Consider the following 16759-nt stretch of genomic DNA (forward strand, 5'->3'; position numbering starts at 1 on the left):
ATACACACACACAAAACTCAAAAAAATAAAGGGAACACTTAAACAAAACAATATCACTCCAAGTAAATCAAACTTCTGTGAAATCAAACTGTCCACTTAGGAAGCAACACTGATTGACAATCAATTTCACATGCTGTTGTGCACATTCAACTTTGTACAGAACAAAGTATTCAATGAGCATATTTCATTCATTCAGATCTAGGATGTATTATTTGAGTGTTCCATTTTTATTTATGTTTATAAGCAGCCTTTCTCCAATGGACTCAGGGTGGTGTACAAGATAAAAATGATTACAAAATTTTAAACCCCAAACATTAAAAAGATCATTCAACCACAATTTATCCGATACCACAAACATACTAACAGCCAGAGCAGAGTGTTCACGTTCAATTAAATCTGTTATAACTAGCCTACAGACAGAGGCTAGAATTCTGATTTCTTGCTCAGCTATGATAATTAATTACTGATTGATTTACTGATTGATTAATTACTGATTGATCTCATCTTTCACCTTCTTTCACCTTTGACACACATATACCAACATATTCTTTGCAGTTTATTAACGGTCATTCCTCAAATGTATTGTCAGTTTTGAACAGAAGAATCTGTAGGAATCTATTATTATTATTATTATTATTATTATTATTATTATTATTATTATTATTTATTAAATTTATATGCCACCCCCCCCTCTGAAGACTTGGGGTGGCTTACAACATATAATAGCAGTATACATCGAGATATAACAATTAAAGTTAAAATTAAGAATTACAGTTTAAAAGAAACTAAAAGGCCTATGAACATTTATTTATTTATTGGATTTGTATGCCGCCCCTCTCCATAGACTCAGGGTGGCTAACAACAATGATAAAAAACAGCATATAACAATCGAATAATAAAACAACTAAAACCCCTTATTATAAAACCAAACATACACACAAACATACCCATGCATAACTTGTAATGGCCTAGGGGGGAAGGAATATCTCAACTCCCTCATGCCTGGCGGTATAAGTGAGTCTTGAGTAGTTTACGAAAGACAGGGAGTTTACGAAAGACAGGGAGGGTGGGGGCAGTTCTAATCTGCGGGGGGAGTTGGTTCCAGAGGGCTGGGGACACCACAGAGAAGGTTCTTCCCCTGGGGCCCGCCAAACGACATTGTTTAGTCGACGGGACCCAGAGAAAGCCAACTCTGTGGGACCTTATCGGTCGCTGGGATTCATGGGATTCATGCGGTAGCAGGCGGTTCTGGAGGTAATCTGGTCCAATGCCAGGTAGGGCACACAAACCCATTCAAATAAAGCTACTATACATTCATTGGCCAAGGGGTAGAATCTAATGACCCCAGGCTTGGCGGCATAGATGAGTCTTTAGACTCTTATGGAGTCTAAACGTTCTTTGTTTGCAAGAAAATTCCAATTTAATCCTTGGTATGGACAAATGTGGTTAGGAAAGTCCCAACCAGAAACCTTAGAGAAGAAATAAACTGTAACTCCCACCAACCTTAGTCAGCAAGATCAATAGTAAGGCATGAAGGGAATTGCAGTCCATTGACACTTGCCTGATTTGTCTCTTAAGTCAGCTTACCTTCTTAGCCATTTATTTACTTGTCCCAACGATTGGCCTGTAAGACAACTGTCAGTCTTTTCTTCTTGCTGTAGGTGACTGCGCCAATAAATGTGAAGAGCTCCTGTGCAGGACTGTGCAAAAGAGCGCTGGCACGCCAACGGGCCACAGATCTCCAAGAACAAGCCAATGCACTCCTGATGAAAGACAAACAGATCAATGCTCTGCAGAGGGAATGTCAAGAACTTCAGACTAAAATCATAGGTGGAAAGGTGAATGTTTACCACTGAATACACTCAGGCTGATGTTGTCCAGATGTGGTAAACCTCCATCCATTGTGAGTGAGCACTAGGATTTGGATCCAGGCCCATCTGGACCAGGATTGTCACATTTTTCTGTCTCTGCTCCTACACTTCCAAGTGTGTCAGTACAGAAAAGTTGTCCCTTTATCATCATGCTCAGGAACACCTCGTGGATTTTAGTTATTGTGACCAGAAAGCCTTCTCCCGTCAGGGTCCTGGCTGAGTATTTCTGATTTTTAAGGATTTCAATTTAATATTCTAAGGGGAATTTTTTTTTCAGATTATGAATACTGCTATATCATTCTCTGAGGAAAGTGAACTTTCAGTTTGGGGAAAAAACCTATTCAGGATTTTGTGATAAAGAAAAATGTTCACTGCCAATAGGCAGTGCAGTTGCAGAGGCAGAGTTAAGGAGGAACAATTAAGTGCCAGAACGGATAATTGTGAATAAGTGTCCATAAGCCAAACAAAAGATTGGGAACAAGGTTTGTAGGAACTACTGGAAGAAGATGCTGTTAACATGTAAAAAGTGGGGGAAATCCTATCAAGAACTAAAGGAAGTGGGACTTCATGCTCTGGACCAGTATCTCTCAGTCTTGGCAACTTTAAGACAATTGGACTTCAACATGCTGGCTGGGGGAATTCTAGGAGTTGAAGTCCATCTGTCTTAAAGTTATCAAGGAGAGATGTTTGAAAGTGAAGGAGAGGCAGGAAGATCAAAGAGACAGAGGCCCACAAGCTGGTTTGAATGAGCCACTTTAACTGTATGTTGCAGGTTTTCATGTCTGTTAATTTTTCTTTTCAGACTACTAGAATGCTATGAAATGTGCTTGAAATATGAAATATACCCCTTTTCACTATTAATATTATTAGGGATGTTTGTATTAATTAGGCAAATAACTCAGACTTCCCGCTGTCCCCCTTCAGAGTAATTGGGCTTCAGCTGTCATAATCCCCAGTCAGCAGAGTTAAAGGAAGTCCAAGTCTCATAATTCTGGAGAGCAAGAGTTTGGTGAAATCTGGATTAGATTTGTCCTTGAAAAGGCATTTTTGGTTAATAACAGAGTTTTATCAACATAGGCACTTTCTTTTAAAAATCTTTTGTTCAAGCACAGGCAACAAGTATTATCTGAAAAGAGGGATTCTATCTTCTGTGTGGGAGGAAGATAAATTGCTCTTCCAAGACGTTGCTTGAAGACACAATGGCATAGACATTTACCATCTAAGATGAAACAAACAGTAGTTGGTCATTTGCTTTGTAATACATTTCTCATATGCAAATATTAGTAGTTTTCTCTGGTTTTTAAGCCACGTAAGATTTACTTAAGCTGGTAAGTGATGATTTCTGTTTTTCTAGGAAGGTCCTTCATGTCTGCCTCTTCTAGATTTCCAGCATTTACTCCGAGAATCTCAGAAGGAAGTACTGCGGTTACAGAGACAGATTGCTCTGAAGAATTTTAAGGCAGCCCTGGAGCCCTGTGGCCAGGAATCAGGAGACATTTCTGTAGCTTTTGCCGTGGACTTGGGGCTCACCACCCCAGCCAGGACTGCCTGCTCAAATGGTTTTTCTCCTACAAAGGTATCACAGCCATGGGAGGAACTGTGCATAGCAGTGGAGGAGACCAGCCAGGTAAATCATGTATCTTTATTTATTTATTTATTATTAGAGTTGAAAGGGACTGTCAGGTCATCAAGTCCAACCCCCTGCCTGAGCAGGAAATCATATAGCACCCCAGCCAAATGGCTGTTCAATCTCCTCTTGAAAATGTCCAGAGTTGGGGAGTTCACAACCTCTGCAGGCAGGCCATTCCACTGGTTGATCGCTCTGACCATCAGGAAGTTTTTCCTTATTTCCAGGTTGAATCTCTCCTTGGTCAGCTTCCAGCCGTTGTTCCTCGTCTGGCCCTCTGGTGCCCTGGAAAACAGAGTGACCCCCTCCTCTCTGTGGCAACCTCTCAAATACCTGTATACTGCTATCATGTCCCCTCTGGCCCTCCTTTTCTCTAGGTTATTATCTTGTCATGCATCTTGTCTTTTATCCAATTGCTGGACAATCTAGAACAAAACCCACCATTCTTAGAAAACCAGATTCCTAAGTCCATCAACGCTATCTCACAAGGGATACGGGGTTTGCTGTTTTACTATTCCATTGGTCTGCTGCCGTTCTGAGATGGTGAAGACATTCAGTTGGAAGTGGGGCATATTTGAGAAAAGAACTTCAGGAGGAATGACAATTAAACATGTCATTCTCTTATGTAACGGTCTGCATTTCCTGGTTTGTTTGTTTTTAAAACCTACTGCTTGTTTCATCCAGGTTGAAAGCAAAGAAAAAGAACCAAGTGAAGCTTAAACGCATTGCCATAAACATTATATTTATTTATAACCCTTTATCTCACTGTTCAGCTAAAAAGACCTCCAGTGTGTCCTACATATATTAGCAAGAAGAGACTAAAAAGATGACATATATACACTCTGTATTTGGAGAACATGCCAAACCAGCAGAATTATCCTATTCTTCTGGGTGTCCACAATCTAGTGAACTGGAGGACACACAATGCTTTGGACCATTAAAAAAACCCCTACTCGGTAGTTTAGTTTATTGTGCAGATGTAGCTGCTAGGCTTTTATCTGATTAGGTTAAATATGCTGAGTGAACACAGAGCAAGAAAGGGAAAAGTGAGAAGTCAAGCACAGGTGCAAGTTCTTAAAATGAACAACTGTTACCATGCCTACTTGAATGAGAAGAGATCAGGCAATATGATGGAATGCCCACCATGTAGATTATTATTATTATTATTATTATTATTATTATTATTATTATTTTTTATTGGATATTTATGCTGCCTCTCTCTGTTCTCAACCTGGGGGTCGGGACCCCTTTGAGGGTCGAATGACCATTTCACAGGGGTCGCCTAAGACCACGGGAAAAGACAAATTCCCCATGGTGTTAGGAACTAAAGCTTCTATTCTGGAGCCTTGGAACCTATTTTTACAATTCGACCAATAAGGTGTTTACAGTGGGGGTGTCCCTCTGACCTTCTTGCCAATCAGCTTAAAGCTCTGATGGGAGAATTGGCGCTAGACTTATGGCTGGGGGTCACCACAACATGAGGAACTGTATTAAGGAGTCACAGGATTAGAAAGGTTGAGAACTACTGATGTAGATAATCTTTTGGAGCAGGGATCTCCAACCTTGGCAACTTAAAGATTTGTGGACTTCAGCTCCCCGAACTCTGGGTGTTGAAGTCCACAAGCCTTAAAGTTGCCAGAGTTGGAGAGCCCTGTTCTGGAGATGCAAAGGTTCTTTGCAGTTGCTAACAGGTGAAGAGCAAACCAATATCTTCAGCATCAAGAAGATGGTTGGAGCATTAAGAGTGCAACACAAGCCTCACCTCTTTTGTATGTGTGTCAATATCACATGCCTGCCCCATCCATCATTGCTGATTCTGATCTCCCCCCCCCCTCCAGCAGATGCTGCTGGGAATAGCGCCACATCTCTCTTGCTCCTCTATTCCTTATCCAGATGGAACAACTTAAAAACAGGTCCTCAGAATGCTGCTGGAAGAGGAGCCAGCAGTGCAGCTTCAGGCCTGGGTGGAACTGAGCTATTTGCACAAAGAAGAGAACTGCGCTCTCCCTGGGTGTATTAGACACCATTTGTTTACTAATACATCTTTTGCAGACTTCCTGAGCAATGATGTTACTTCATATCTGCATAACACTCTCTTCAGTTAATGCGGGGTGGAGAACAAAGGGAAACAGGCTGTGAACTGCAGAGAATTTACATAGAAACATAGAAACATAGAAGTCTGACGGCAGAAAAAGACCTCCTGGTCCATCTAGTCTGCCCTTATACTATTTTCTGTATTTTATCTTAGGATGGATATATGTTTATCCCAGGCATGTTTAAATTTAGTTATGGTGGATTTATCTACCACGTCTGCTGGAAGTTTGTTCCAAGGATCTACTACTCTTTCAGTAAAATAATATTTTCTCATGTTGCTTTTGATCTTTCTCCCAACTAACTTCAGATTGTGTCCCCTTGTTCTTGTGTTCACTTTCCTATTAAAAACACTTCCCTCCTGGACCTTATTTAACCCTTTAATATATTTAAATGTTTTGATCATGTCCCCCCTTTTCCTTCTGTCCTCCAGACTATACAGATTGAGTTCATTAAGTCTTTCCTAATACATTTTATGCTTAAGACCTTCCACCATTCTTGTAGCCCTTCTTTGGACCCGTTCAATTTTGTCAATATCTTTCTGTAAGTGAGGTCTCCAGAACTGAACACAGTACTCCAAATGTGGTCTCACCAGCGCTCTATATAGCGGGATCATAATCTCCCTCTTCCTGCTTGTTATACCTCTAGCTATGCAGCCAAGCATCCTACTTGCTTTCCCTACCGCCTGACTGCACTGCTCACCCATTTTGAGACTGTCAGAAATCACTACCCCTAAATCCTTCTCTTCTGAAGTTTTTGCTAACACAGAACTGCCAATACAATACTCAGATTGAGGATTCCTTTTCCCCAAGTGCATTATTTTACATTTGGAAACATTAAACTGCAGTTTCCATACAAATCTAATAAATTATTATTATTATTATTATTATTATTATTATTATTATTATTATTATTAGTCATATCTGCATAACACTCTGTTCAGTTAATGTGGGGTAGAGAACAACAAAGGGAAATAGGCTATAAACTGCAGATAATTTCTTCTGATTTTGACTTTGTAGCATCACCCATAAGTGTTTTTTTTAATAGACTTTATAACACTGCTTAGAGTGCTTGAGTTTCTATGGAAAGCATAGTCTATAAACAGTCTGTTTAAAGAACACTAAATGTTATTTAAATTAATTTATTTAAATAATATAAATAGTTGGGGACTGAAGAAGAGCTTCAAAGAAAGGGAAGTGGGATGAGATGACAGATCTTGATCAGACCTGGTAGTGCTTGTAAGATCAAAGGCTAAGGCTGTCGGATGTACTGGGAAAGTGGGGGAAATGTCCCAGAAGCAGCGTTGCAAATCATGCACTGTTTCCAAGGGAACTACAGTGGAACCCCGACATAAGAGCTGCTCTACTTAAGAGCAACTCGAGATAAGAGCTGGGAGGGGAGAGATATTTTTGTTCTACTTACAAGCCCAAATTCGAGATACAAGCGCCAAGGAGCTGTCTCCTGAAGCCAAACGCTAACTTCCGCGTTCGGTTTCAGGAGACAGCTGCGAAGCAGCGCGCGTGTTTTAAAAGGTTGCAGCCGGCCTGGGGGGCTCGGGGGGGTGCTTGCAGCTTTCTTTCTTGCTCTTTTTCTTTCTCTCTTTTACCTTCCCTTCTATTTCTTCTTTTCTTTCTCCTTCCCACCTTCTTCCCTCCCTCCCTCCCTTCACTCATTCCTCTCTTACTCTCCTTTCATAAGTTTCCTTGCTTCCTTCCTCTGTTCCTGTCCCTTCCCCCTTTCTTTCTTTCTTGCTCTTTTTCTTTCTCTCTTTTACCTTCCCTTCCTCTATTTCTTCTTTTCTTTCTCCTTCCCACCTTCTTCCCTCCCTCCCTTCACTCATTCCTCTCTTACTCTCCCCTTTCATAAGTTTCCTTGCTTCCTTCCTCTGTTCCTGTCCCTTCCCCCTTTCTTTCTTTCTTGCTTTCTTTCTTTCTTGCTCTTTTTCTTTCTCTCTTTTACCTTCCATTCCTCTATTTCTTCTTTTCTTTCTCCTTCCCACCTTCTTCCCTCCCTCCCTCCCTTCACTCATTCCTCTCTTACTCTCCCCTTTCATAAGTTTCCTTGTTTCCTGTCCCTTCCCCCTTTCTTTCTTTCTTTCTTTCTTTCTTTCTTTCTTTCTTTCTTTCTTGCTTGCTTGCTTGCTTGCTTGCTTGCTTGCTCTTTTTCTTTCTCTCTTTTACCTTCCCTTCCTCTATTTCTTCTTTTCTTTCTCCTTCCCACCTTCTTCCCTCCCTCCCTCCCTTCACTCATTCCTCTCTTACTCTCCCCTTTCATAAGTTTCCTTGCTTCCTTCCTCTGTTCCTGTCCCTTCCCTCTTTCCTTCCTTCCCACCCTCCGTCCATTCATTCACCCATTCCTCTCTTGATCGCTTAAAGCCGGTCCCTGGTGCAAAAAGGGTTGGGGACCTCTGTCCTACAGGATTGGGTGGCAGAGAAGTTGAACATATGTAAATTTAAAAGTTTAAGAAAGTTTACAAGTTAAGTGAAAGAAACTTCATTATTCATTTATTCATTATTCATTTATATGTATTTATATGTATTTCTTCATTAAAAACATGTCTTTCTGCATAATTTAGACTAACTTTGTGAGTTTTTTGAGGGCTGGAACCAATTAAAATTATTTACATTAATTCCTATGGGGAAAAGTCGTTCGAGATAAGAGCTGCTCAACTTAAGAGCCCAGGTCCGGAACGAATTAAACTCGTATCTCGAGGTACCACTGTACATGGATGGGAATATATCACCAAAGTTGATCTGAACTCACCAGAGTTTTTATTTTAGCATGTGGCCAGGATTGTTGGGAGACTTGAGCGACTTGAGCCTGCCTCGCATTTCTCTCATCACTAGACCATATTATTGCCTCTTTCCCCTGCCCTATTGACCCATTAAATTATAGTGCCAATAGGTATAATACTCTGATTGACAGCTGCACCAGATCAGGAATCCCCGACTTAACCTCACCCCAGCTATAAATACTTAGCTATAGCAATGACGACTCACTGTTCTCTTCTATATTGCTGTTCTCTATTCCTCGCATGCAAACAAACAAAAATGCAAACATGTTTTTAAAAATCATACTTGAACCTTCTTTGAAAATATTGGCTGAATGGAGAACGGGGGAGATTCGGAACTGCACCTTTTCCGGATCCTGGTTCAGATCCTCGAGGTTTGGGTGGTCAAGTCTGGGAGGTCCCACTCTGCACCGAAGGGTTCCTTCCTGGGACCGCAGCTTGGAGCTTTTCTCTGCCCCGTGCCGAGCTGCGGATATCCCTCCCTCTTCCGGACGGCAAAGTGGTTCAGCCCACCGGACAATCCACCGGGCTGGAGCTGTGCCAGCGCGGAGCTGTCCCTGGTGCTGAAGCGGAAGGCGCAGCGGGAGGATAGCAAAGCGCCGGCCAGACGGGTTTTTTTTTTTACAGGCCGCGTCGCTTTTGGGGTGGCAAAGGGTGGAGACCAGTTCGGCTGAAAAGAGGATTCGGAGGTTGAACCCGCTTTCCTGACGGTGCATTGGTGAGAAATCTAGTGTTGTGCTGCCTATTTTGAGGAGAGAGCTCCATATGCATAAATTTAGCCAAGAGGGGTAGGTTTTAGTCCCCTATTGAGTACATTGCAAAGTCTTTCTGAATATGTATATAGTTCTTAAGAATGTAAATCATCTTAGGAAGCTGGAGGTTGGAGAGAGTATATTTCAGGAACATTATCTCCAAATAATGTAAATATGGTGGAATAAAAATCTGCATCTAAGAAGCTTGCTAATCTGAGTATTGCATTGGCAGTTCTGTGTTAGCAAATACTTCAGAAGAAAAGGATTTAGGGGTAGTGATTTCTGACAGTCTCAAAATGGGTGAACAGTGCAGTCAGGCGGTAGGGAAAGCAAGTAGGATGCTTGGCTGCATAGCTACAGGTCTAACAAGCAGGAAGAGGGAGATTATGATCCCGCTATATAGAGCGCTGGTGAGACCACATTTGGAATACTGTGTTCAGTTCTGGAGACCTCACCTACAAAAAGATATTGACAAAATTGAACGGGTCCAAAGATGGGCTACAAGAATGGTGGAAGGCCTTAAGCATAAAACGTATCAGGAAAGACTTAATGAACTCAATCTGTATAGTCTGGAGGACAGAAGGAAAAGGGGGGACATGATCGAAACATTTAAATATGTTAAAGGGTTAAATAAGGTCCAGGAGGGAAGTGTTTTTAATAGGAAAGTGAAAACAAGAACAAGGGGACACAATCTGAAGTTAGTTGGGGGAAAGATCAAAAGCAACATGAGAAAATATTATTTTACTGAAAGAGTAGTAGATCCTTGGAACAAACTTCCAGCAGACGTGGTAGATAAATCCACCGTAACTGAATTTAAACATGCCTGGGATAAACATATATCCATCCTAAGATAAAATACAGAAAATAGTATAAGGGCAGACTAGATGGACCAGGAGGTCTTTTTCTGCCATTAGACTTCTATGTTTCTATGTTTCTAATAAGAGCTTTGGCTTCTTTTTCTATCAGTTCCCTGTTTTTTTTTTCTTTTTAGCATTTTCCCCCCCTTCTAGAATAGAGAAGTTGGCCAATCAGCTTGTAGGCAGATTACTTTTCCCAGGGCAGTTCCTGAAACCTCTGGCTGAAACAATTCTGCATTTCTGGATAGTGAAAGGTGGATTTTGTAGAACCATTTCAATCCAAAGTAGAAATACTGGCCCAGGTCCTGTTTCACAGAAGGCAGTTTCCATTTGCTCACTCATGTTACAGTGGAAAGAGCCACCCCTTGATCAGAACATAAACCTTCCCTCTATTCCACAGCTTCTATAATTTGCTTGTTGTTTAATTCTTTTTTTAAATCAAATTTAGAGACCACCCAATTCACAGAGCTACTCAGAATGTATCAATTACAGGAAAACAGAACTCGGAATGAGACAGCTTCCTTGATGACAGAGTAGGGTTTTAATCAACAGAAACATATAATATTAGACAAATTTTCCTCCCACAGTTTTTCAAGTGCTGCAGATTAGTAAGGATTACAATTATAAACATTAATGTATACTTAGAACAGAACAGCCCCACCCCCAGCTATCTAAGACTATATTTTCTATAATCCCCAGTTAGCACTAGCTTTGATTTTTCCTGGCATAAGAGATGAATCCTGATATTTAAAAAGTGCTAGGATAGGGAAAACGATCTTAAAATCTCTGAATTTTCTTGCTCATTGATCATGATTCACAGATTGAAGCTGAGAAGTGATATTCTGGGTTTACTATCAGACTTTTCTGACATTAGTGGTTTGGGTGTCGATTGAAGTCAAGCCCTTGAGACACCTAAATATAGTGGCCCTTTAGCTTTTATCTGGTTTTAATAAAAAGTAATAATTAATGTAAAGAGAGGGAGCTTAGATTGTCAATTCATATTATCAATTTTTGATTTTTCAGAATTGGAATTATTTATTTGTTTGTTTGCTTGTGATTTTTGTATGCTGCCCCACTCCCAAAGGACTCTGGGTGCCTTCTAATAAGAAAAAAAAATACATAAAAGCAGTATAAGAAACAATACACAAAACAGTGTAAAAACATTAATAAAACCCAGCCAGCATACATGCTCTCACTCACATTCCTAGTAAAATCTAGGATTCCATTCATTCAACAATTCCAGACCTGCCAGAACAGCCAGGTCTTCATTCATTCATTCATTCATTCATTCATTAGATTTCTATGCCTCCCTTCTCAAGGTGACTTCATAGCTTTACGGAAGGCCGGTAAGATGGGAAAGGTGCAAATCTCCAGAGGCAGTTGGTTCCATAGAGTTGGAGCCCCCACAGACAGGGGCCCTTCCCCGTAGGCCTGCCAGCTGGCATTGTTTGGCTGATGGGATCCAGAGAAGGCCAACTCTGTGAGCTCTTATTGGCTGCTGGGAGGTATGCGGTAGAGGGCGGTCCCGAAGATAGTCTGGTCCTGAGCCACATAGGACTTTATAGGTGAAGCCAACACCTTGAATTGTGTTTGGAGACCAACCAGCAACCAGTGCAGCTTGCAGAGCATCAGTGTTGTATGGGTGTATTTGGGAATACCCAGAATAGCTTGTGGGGCTGCATTTTGTACCAGTTCAGGAAAAGTTATAAGGTTCAGGAGGGAAGTGTTTTTAATAGGAAAGTGAACACAAGAGCAAGGGGGCACAATATGAAGTTAGTTGGGGGAAAGATCAGAAGCAACATGAGAAAATATTATTTGACTGAAAGAGTAGTAGATGCTTGGAACAAACTTCCAGCAGACATGGTTGGTAAATCCACAGTAACTGAATTTAAACATGCCTGGGATAAACACATATCCATCCTAAGATAAAATACAGGAAATAGTATAAGGGCAGACTAGATGGACCATGAGGTCTTTTTCTGCCGTCAATCTTCTATGTTTCTATGTTTCAGTTGTAGTCTCCGAATGATTTTTAGGGGTAGCCCCGTAAGAGATGATAAGGGCATGAGTGACCATGTGGAGAGCCCCTTGGTCCCGATAGGACCACAACTGGTGCACAAGGTGAACCTGTGCAAAAGTCCTCCTAGCCATAACCAAGAGATGTTGATCAAAGCTCAGCTGTGGATCTAGGAGGATACCAGATTGCAGGCCCAATCTGAGGGGATTAGTGTTCCCTCCCCAGGACCAGAGATGGACAGTTGGTATGGTCCTTTGGAGGCATCACCCATAGCCACTTAGTCTTGTCAAGGTTGAGTTTGAGTTTGTTGACTCCCCATCCAGACTCTCAGAGCTTCCAGGCACTGGTACATTACTTCTACCACTTCACTGAACTGAATTATATATATATCTCCCAATTCTAAAAAATAAAAATTACGTGTGGGTGTGAATGTGCACACATTTCTTCTATTTCTTATTTCCATGGAGATAAGATTGCTCCCACCTTGACACTTTTTCACAAGGCCCTGAACACCTAGTTTTCCCAATGGACCTGAAAAACCCTGCATAGAATGGAATCCATAAAGTGACTTATGTGATTGATTGTTAATTGCTGGGATGGTGGGTGGAATATTATTATTGCATATTGAGTTTTTATTTTTATAAATCACCCAGAGTCGCTGAGTGGGCTACCATATATATTTTCTTAAATAAATAATTAAATAATTAGAACAATGTTATATGACATCAAAGGCATGGGATGATAATATATTTATTTATATATATATTTGATCTAAATTTATTGTTTATACAAGGAGAAAGAGTGGCATTTCCTGGGGTGTGGAGTTAAGGGGAATCAGCCTAGACGCATTACATTCTCACAAGTGGTCTAGGTTCAACCACTTTTGAATTCGGTTAACTCTTATCTAGCACCCAATTAGTACTGACAGTTGAGCAGATTCTTCTGTAAAAGCAAGAAGAATACATCATGCATGGAACTCACTACCAGACTCTAGTATCATCACCTAACCCTCAAAACTTTACCCTTAGACTATCCACTGTTGACCTCTCCCGATTCCTAAGAGGTCAGTAAGAGGCATGCATAAGTGCACCGGCGTACCTTCTGTCCCCTGTCCTAATGTTCCTTTTTTACTAGTATCATATATATGAATATTATTATATCTTTGTATACTACCAATATGTATTTAATAAAACATAAATGAATGAATGAATGAATTAATTAATTAATGAATAAATAAATAAATCAGCTTAACTGGTTCTGATTCTTCACACCTGATAGACATGAAATTTGAACCTGGGCCTACTGATTTCTAACTCTGTCTCTTGTATGTATGCATCAAGACAAATTCCTTGTGTGTCCAATCACACGGCCAATAAAATTCTATTGTATTGTATTGTATTCTATTCTATATATGGAGTTCTTTATTAGATGCCATTTACAAGCTGAATCCACCCATCCCAGCATACTATGAGCAGTTGTGATAGGAAGGTGAACACCAAGAAGGGTTGGGATATACATTCCAAAGAAATAAGAGAACTTGGTCTGGATGTTATATACAGTATGAGAGTAAAAAGGTGAAGACAACCCTTCCTTGGTAGTTTACAGAGTATATTGTACATGAAGACAGTAGAGTTCCACAGTCTGGGATGATTTTTGTCTATAGATGTGAAGACAGTAAAGGACTCAGCTGGGAAGAATCTCTAATTTGTGATTTTTGGTTTTGGCCTGACAGCAGTGCTGTGTTCTGATTATACGTTATGCCTAAACAAATCATATGATGGTTTAATGCGATAGCCTGGCCCCTATAATTTGCACAGGGAAACACTCGGTTCTCATGGGGTGCTGAATAACAAATCCATCAAACTTTATTTTAGTCTGGTTTAGCTTATTGTGTGAATTCAGCCATACCGAAGTCCACATTCCTGCTTAACCTCAGAGGTGACATCCGACAGCCAGAGCAGTTCACAGCAGCAAACAGATTTTCAGGGCAGAAACTTGGTTTTAAGACTGGGTGTTGTAAACTGCTCAATGTTGTAAACTATCCAGAGTTGCTTAGATAAGATGGGCAGTATAGAAATTTAATAAATTAATATATTTAGTATAAATTTATATAATAAACTTGCTAACTCCTATCAGTAAAGAAAGACTTTGGATCACAAAATGAATAGGGCCATTTGCTCTTCAATTTGGCTGAAATTTGTCTCTTTTGCAGTCAGAGACAGAACTGTTTCCTTTTGGAAGAGTACAAAGAAGAGAAGAAACATTATTTTCTGCCCCTGAAGTCAAGGAGCACGTGAAGCATTTGGTGAGTTTTTTTAAAAAAATAATCTTTATCATAGCATCTGACAACATCTAGCAAAGCTAAAGAGGGTGCTCTAGTTAGTCCTTGGATGGGACATTAACAGGAGATTCTAGAACTATTCAGTAGACTGAGGTGTTGAATTAAATTTCCAAAAGACAATGGCAAAAATTACTTTATGATCTGTACTAATCTTTAGGGAATCTTGATCTTTACCTTGTGGAAACATGATCGTCAAAAATAAATATACAACGTGATTAGTGACCATTCGAAGTTACAATGGCACTGAAAAAAGTGACCTGTGACCATTTTTCACACTTACAACTATTGCAGCATCCCTCACAACCATGTGATCAAAATTCAGATCCTTGGCATTTGACTCATATTTATTCAATTCAATTTAAATTCAATTTATTAGATTTGTATGCCGCCCCTCTCCAAAGACTCGGGACATTTATGATGGTTGCAGTGTCCCAGGAGTGTGTGATCACTTTTTGAGACCTTCTGATGAGCAAAGTCAATGGGGAAGCCAGATTCACTTAACAACCACATTAGTAACATAACAACTGCAGTGAGTTAATTAACAAATAATAATAATAATTTAATAATTTATTAGACTTGTATGCCGCCCCTCTCCGAAGGCTCAGGGCAGCTCACAACAACTATGAAACAATTCAGATACAAATCTAATAATTAAAAAACCTGTAACTAAAACCCATTAAAAAAATGGATACTACACAATCATAACCACACATAACTTTCAATGGTCAGAGGGAGGGATACACTAGTTACCCCATGCCTGGCGACATAGATAGTCTTAAGGCTCTTGTGGAAGGCGAGGAGGGTAGGGGCAGTTCAAATCTCTGGAGGGTGTTGATTCCAGAGAGCCGGGGCTGCCATAGAGAAGGCTCTTCCCCGAGTCCCCACCAGACAACATTGTCTGGTCGACGGGACCTTGAGAAGGCCAACTCTTTGGGACCAACTCTTTGGGATTTGTGCGGCAGAAGGCGGTCCCGTAATTCTGGTCTGATGCCATGTAGGGCTTTGTAGGTCATCACCAACACTTTGAATTGTGTCCGGAAACTAATTGGCAACCAATGCAGGCCGCGGAGTGTTGACGAAACATGGGCATATCTGGGAAGACCCATGACTGCTCGTGTGGCCGCATTCTGCACGATCTGGAGTTTCCGAACACTCTTCAGAGGTATCCCCATGTAGAGAGCATTGCAGTAGTCAAACCTCGAGGTGATGAGGGTGTGAGTGACTGTGAGCAGAGACTCCCTGTCCAAATAGGGCCGCAACTGGTGCACCAGGCGAACCTGGGCAAATGCCCTCCTCACAACAGCTGAAAGGTGATGTTCTAAAGTCAGCTATGGATCAAGGAGGACGTCCAAGTTGCAGACCCTCTCTGAGGGGGTCAATAATTTCCCCCCCCAGGGTGATGGACGGACAGATGGGACTGTCCTTGGGAGGCAAAACCCAGCCATTCCATCTTGTCAGGGTTGAGTTTGAGCCTGTTGATACCCATCCAGACCATAACAGCCTCCAAGCACCGGCACATCACTTCCACTGCTTCGCCGATGTGGCAAGAATGGTTGTAAAACGGGACAAAATTAACTTAACAAATTTCCCACTTAAAAACAGAAATTTTGGGCTTGTGGTCATAAATCGAGGACTATGCAACATAGTTCTGGAAAAGAATACCTGAAAGTGCCAAGAGAGACCTGCTAAATCTAGGCCACTTGGGGCTTCAGCATCCTTAAAATTTATTTGTTTGTTTGTTTGTTTATTTGTCAAATATGTATAGGAAAGTAGTAGTTTGTATAAACATAACATAAGTAAAAAGTAACGATAAAAGAGGAAAATAGGACAGTAGGACAGGGACGGTAGGCACATGCATAGCTTATGCATACCCCTTATAGACCTCTTAGAAATATATATATAAAAAAACAGGCACACAGTCAATCAATCAACAAAACAACATGGGCAAGGGGGAGGTGTTTTAGTTCCCCCATGCCTGACGGCAGAGGTGGGTCTTAAGGAGTTTACGAAAGGCAGGGAGGGTGGGGGCAATCCTAATCTCAGGGGGGAGATGGTTCCAGAGGGTCGGGGCCCCCACAGAGAAGGCTCTTCCCCTGGGTCCCGCCAGACGACATTGTTTAGTCGACGGGACCCGAAGAAGGCCGACTCTGTGGGACCTAACCGGTCGCTGGGATTCGTGCGGCAGGAGGTGGTCCCGAAGATATTCTATTCATTTGCCTTTCAGTTTGATTGTCTACTTTCCTCTTCCAATAGGACTCTGAGCTCACAAGGAAGAGGAAGCAATGTGAACATCTGGAGCATGAAGTAAAGAAGAAGCACAAGAGATGCGCAGAGCTTGTAAGTGAATTCCCACCCCCATTGTTGGCATTGCGCTGCTTGCTTTGCCTGCAGACTCCTAGAGCCACTTTCAAC

The 16759-nt window shown here is 41.2% G+C and overlaps 1 protein-coding gene across 1 annotated transcript in view; it reads left to right on the forward strand.

Annotated features, from left to right (window-relative positions):
- Positions 1 to 16759, forward strand: part of TSPOAP1 (TSPO associated protein 1) — an 87101-nt gene that overhangs the window by 21259 nt on the left and 49083 nt on the right. The window contains exons 4-7 of the mRNA XM_070735103.1: positions 1662 to 1838; positions 3226 to 3498; positions 14219 to 14311; positions 16601 to 16684. Coding sequence (XP_070591204.1) covers positions 1662 to 1838; positions 3226 to 3498; positions 14219 to 14311; positions 16601 to 16684 — 627 coding nt within the window. The remainder of the gene's footprint in view (positions 1 to 1661; positions 1839 to 3225; positions 3499 to 14218; positions 14312 to 16600; positions 16685 to 16759) is intronic.

Source organism: Erythrolamprus reginae, chromosome 1 (assembly GCF_031021105.1).
Source record: "Erythrolamprus reginae isolate rEryReg1 chromosome 1, rEryReg1.hap1, whole genome shotgun sequence".
NCBI lineage: Eukaryota > Metazoa > Chordata > Lepidosauria > Squamata > Dipsadidae > Erythrolamprus > Erythrolamprus reginae.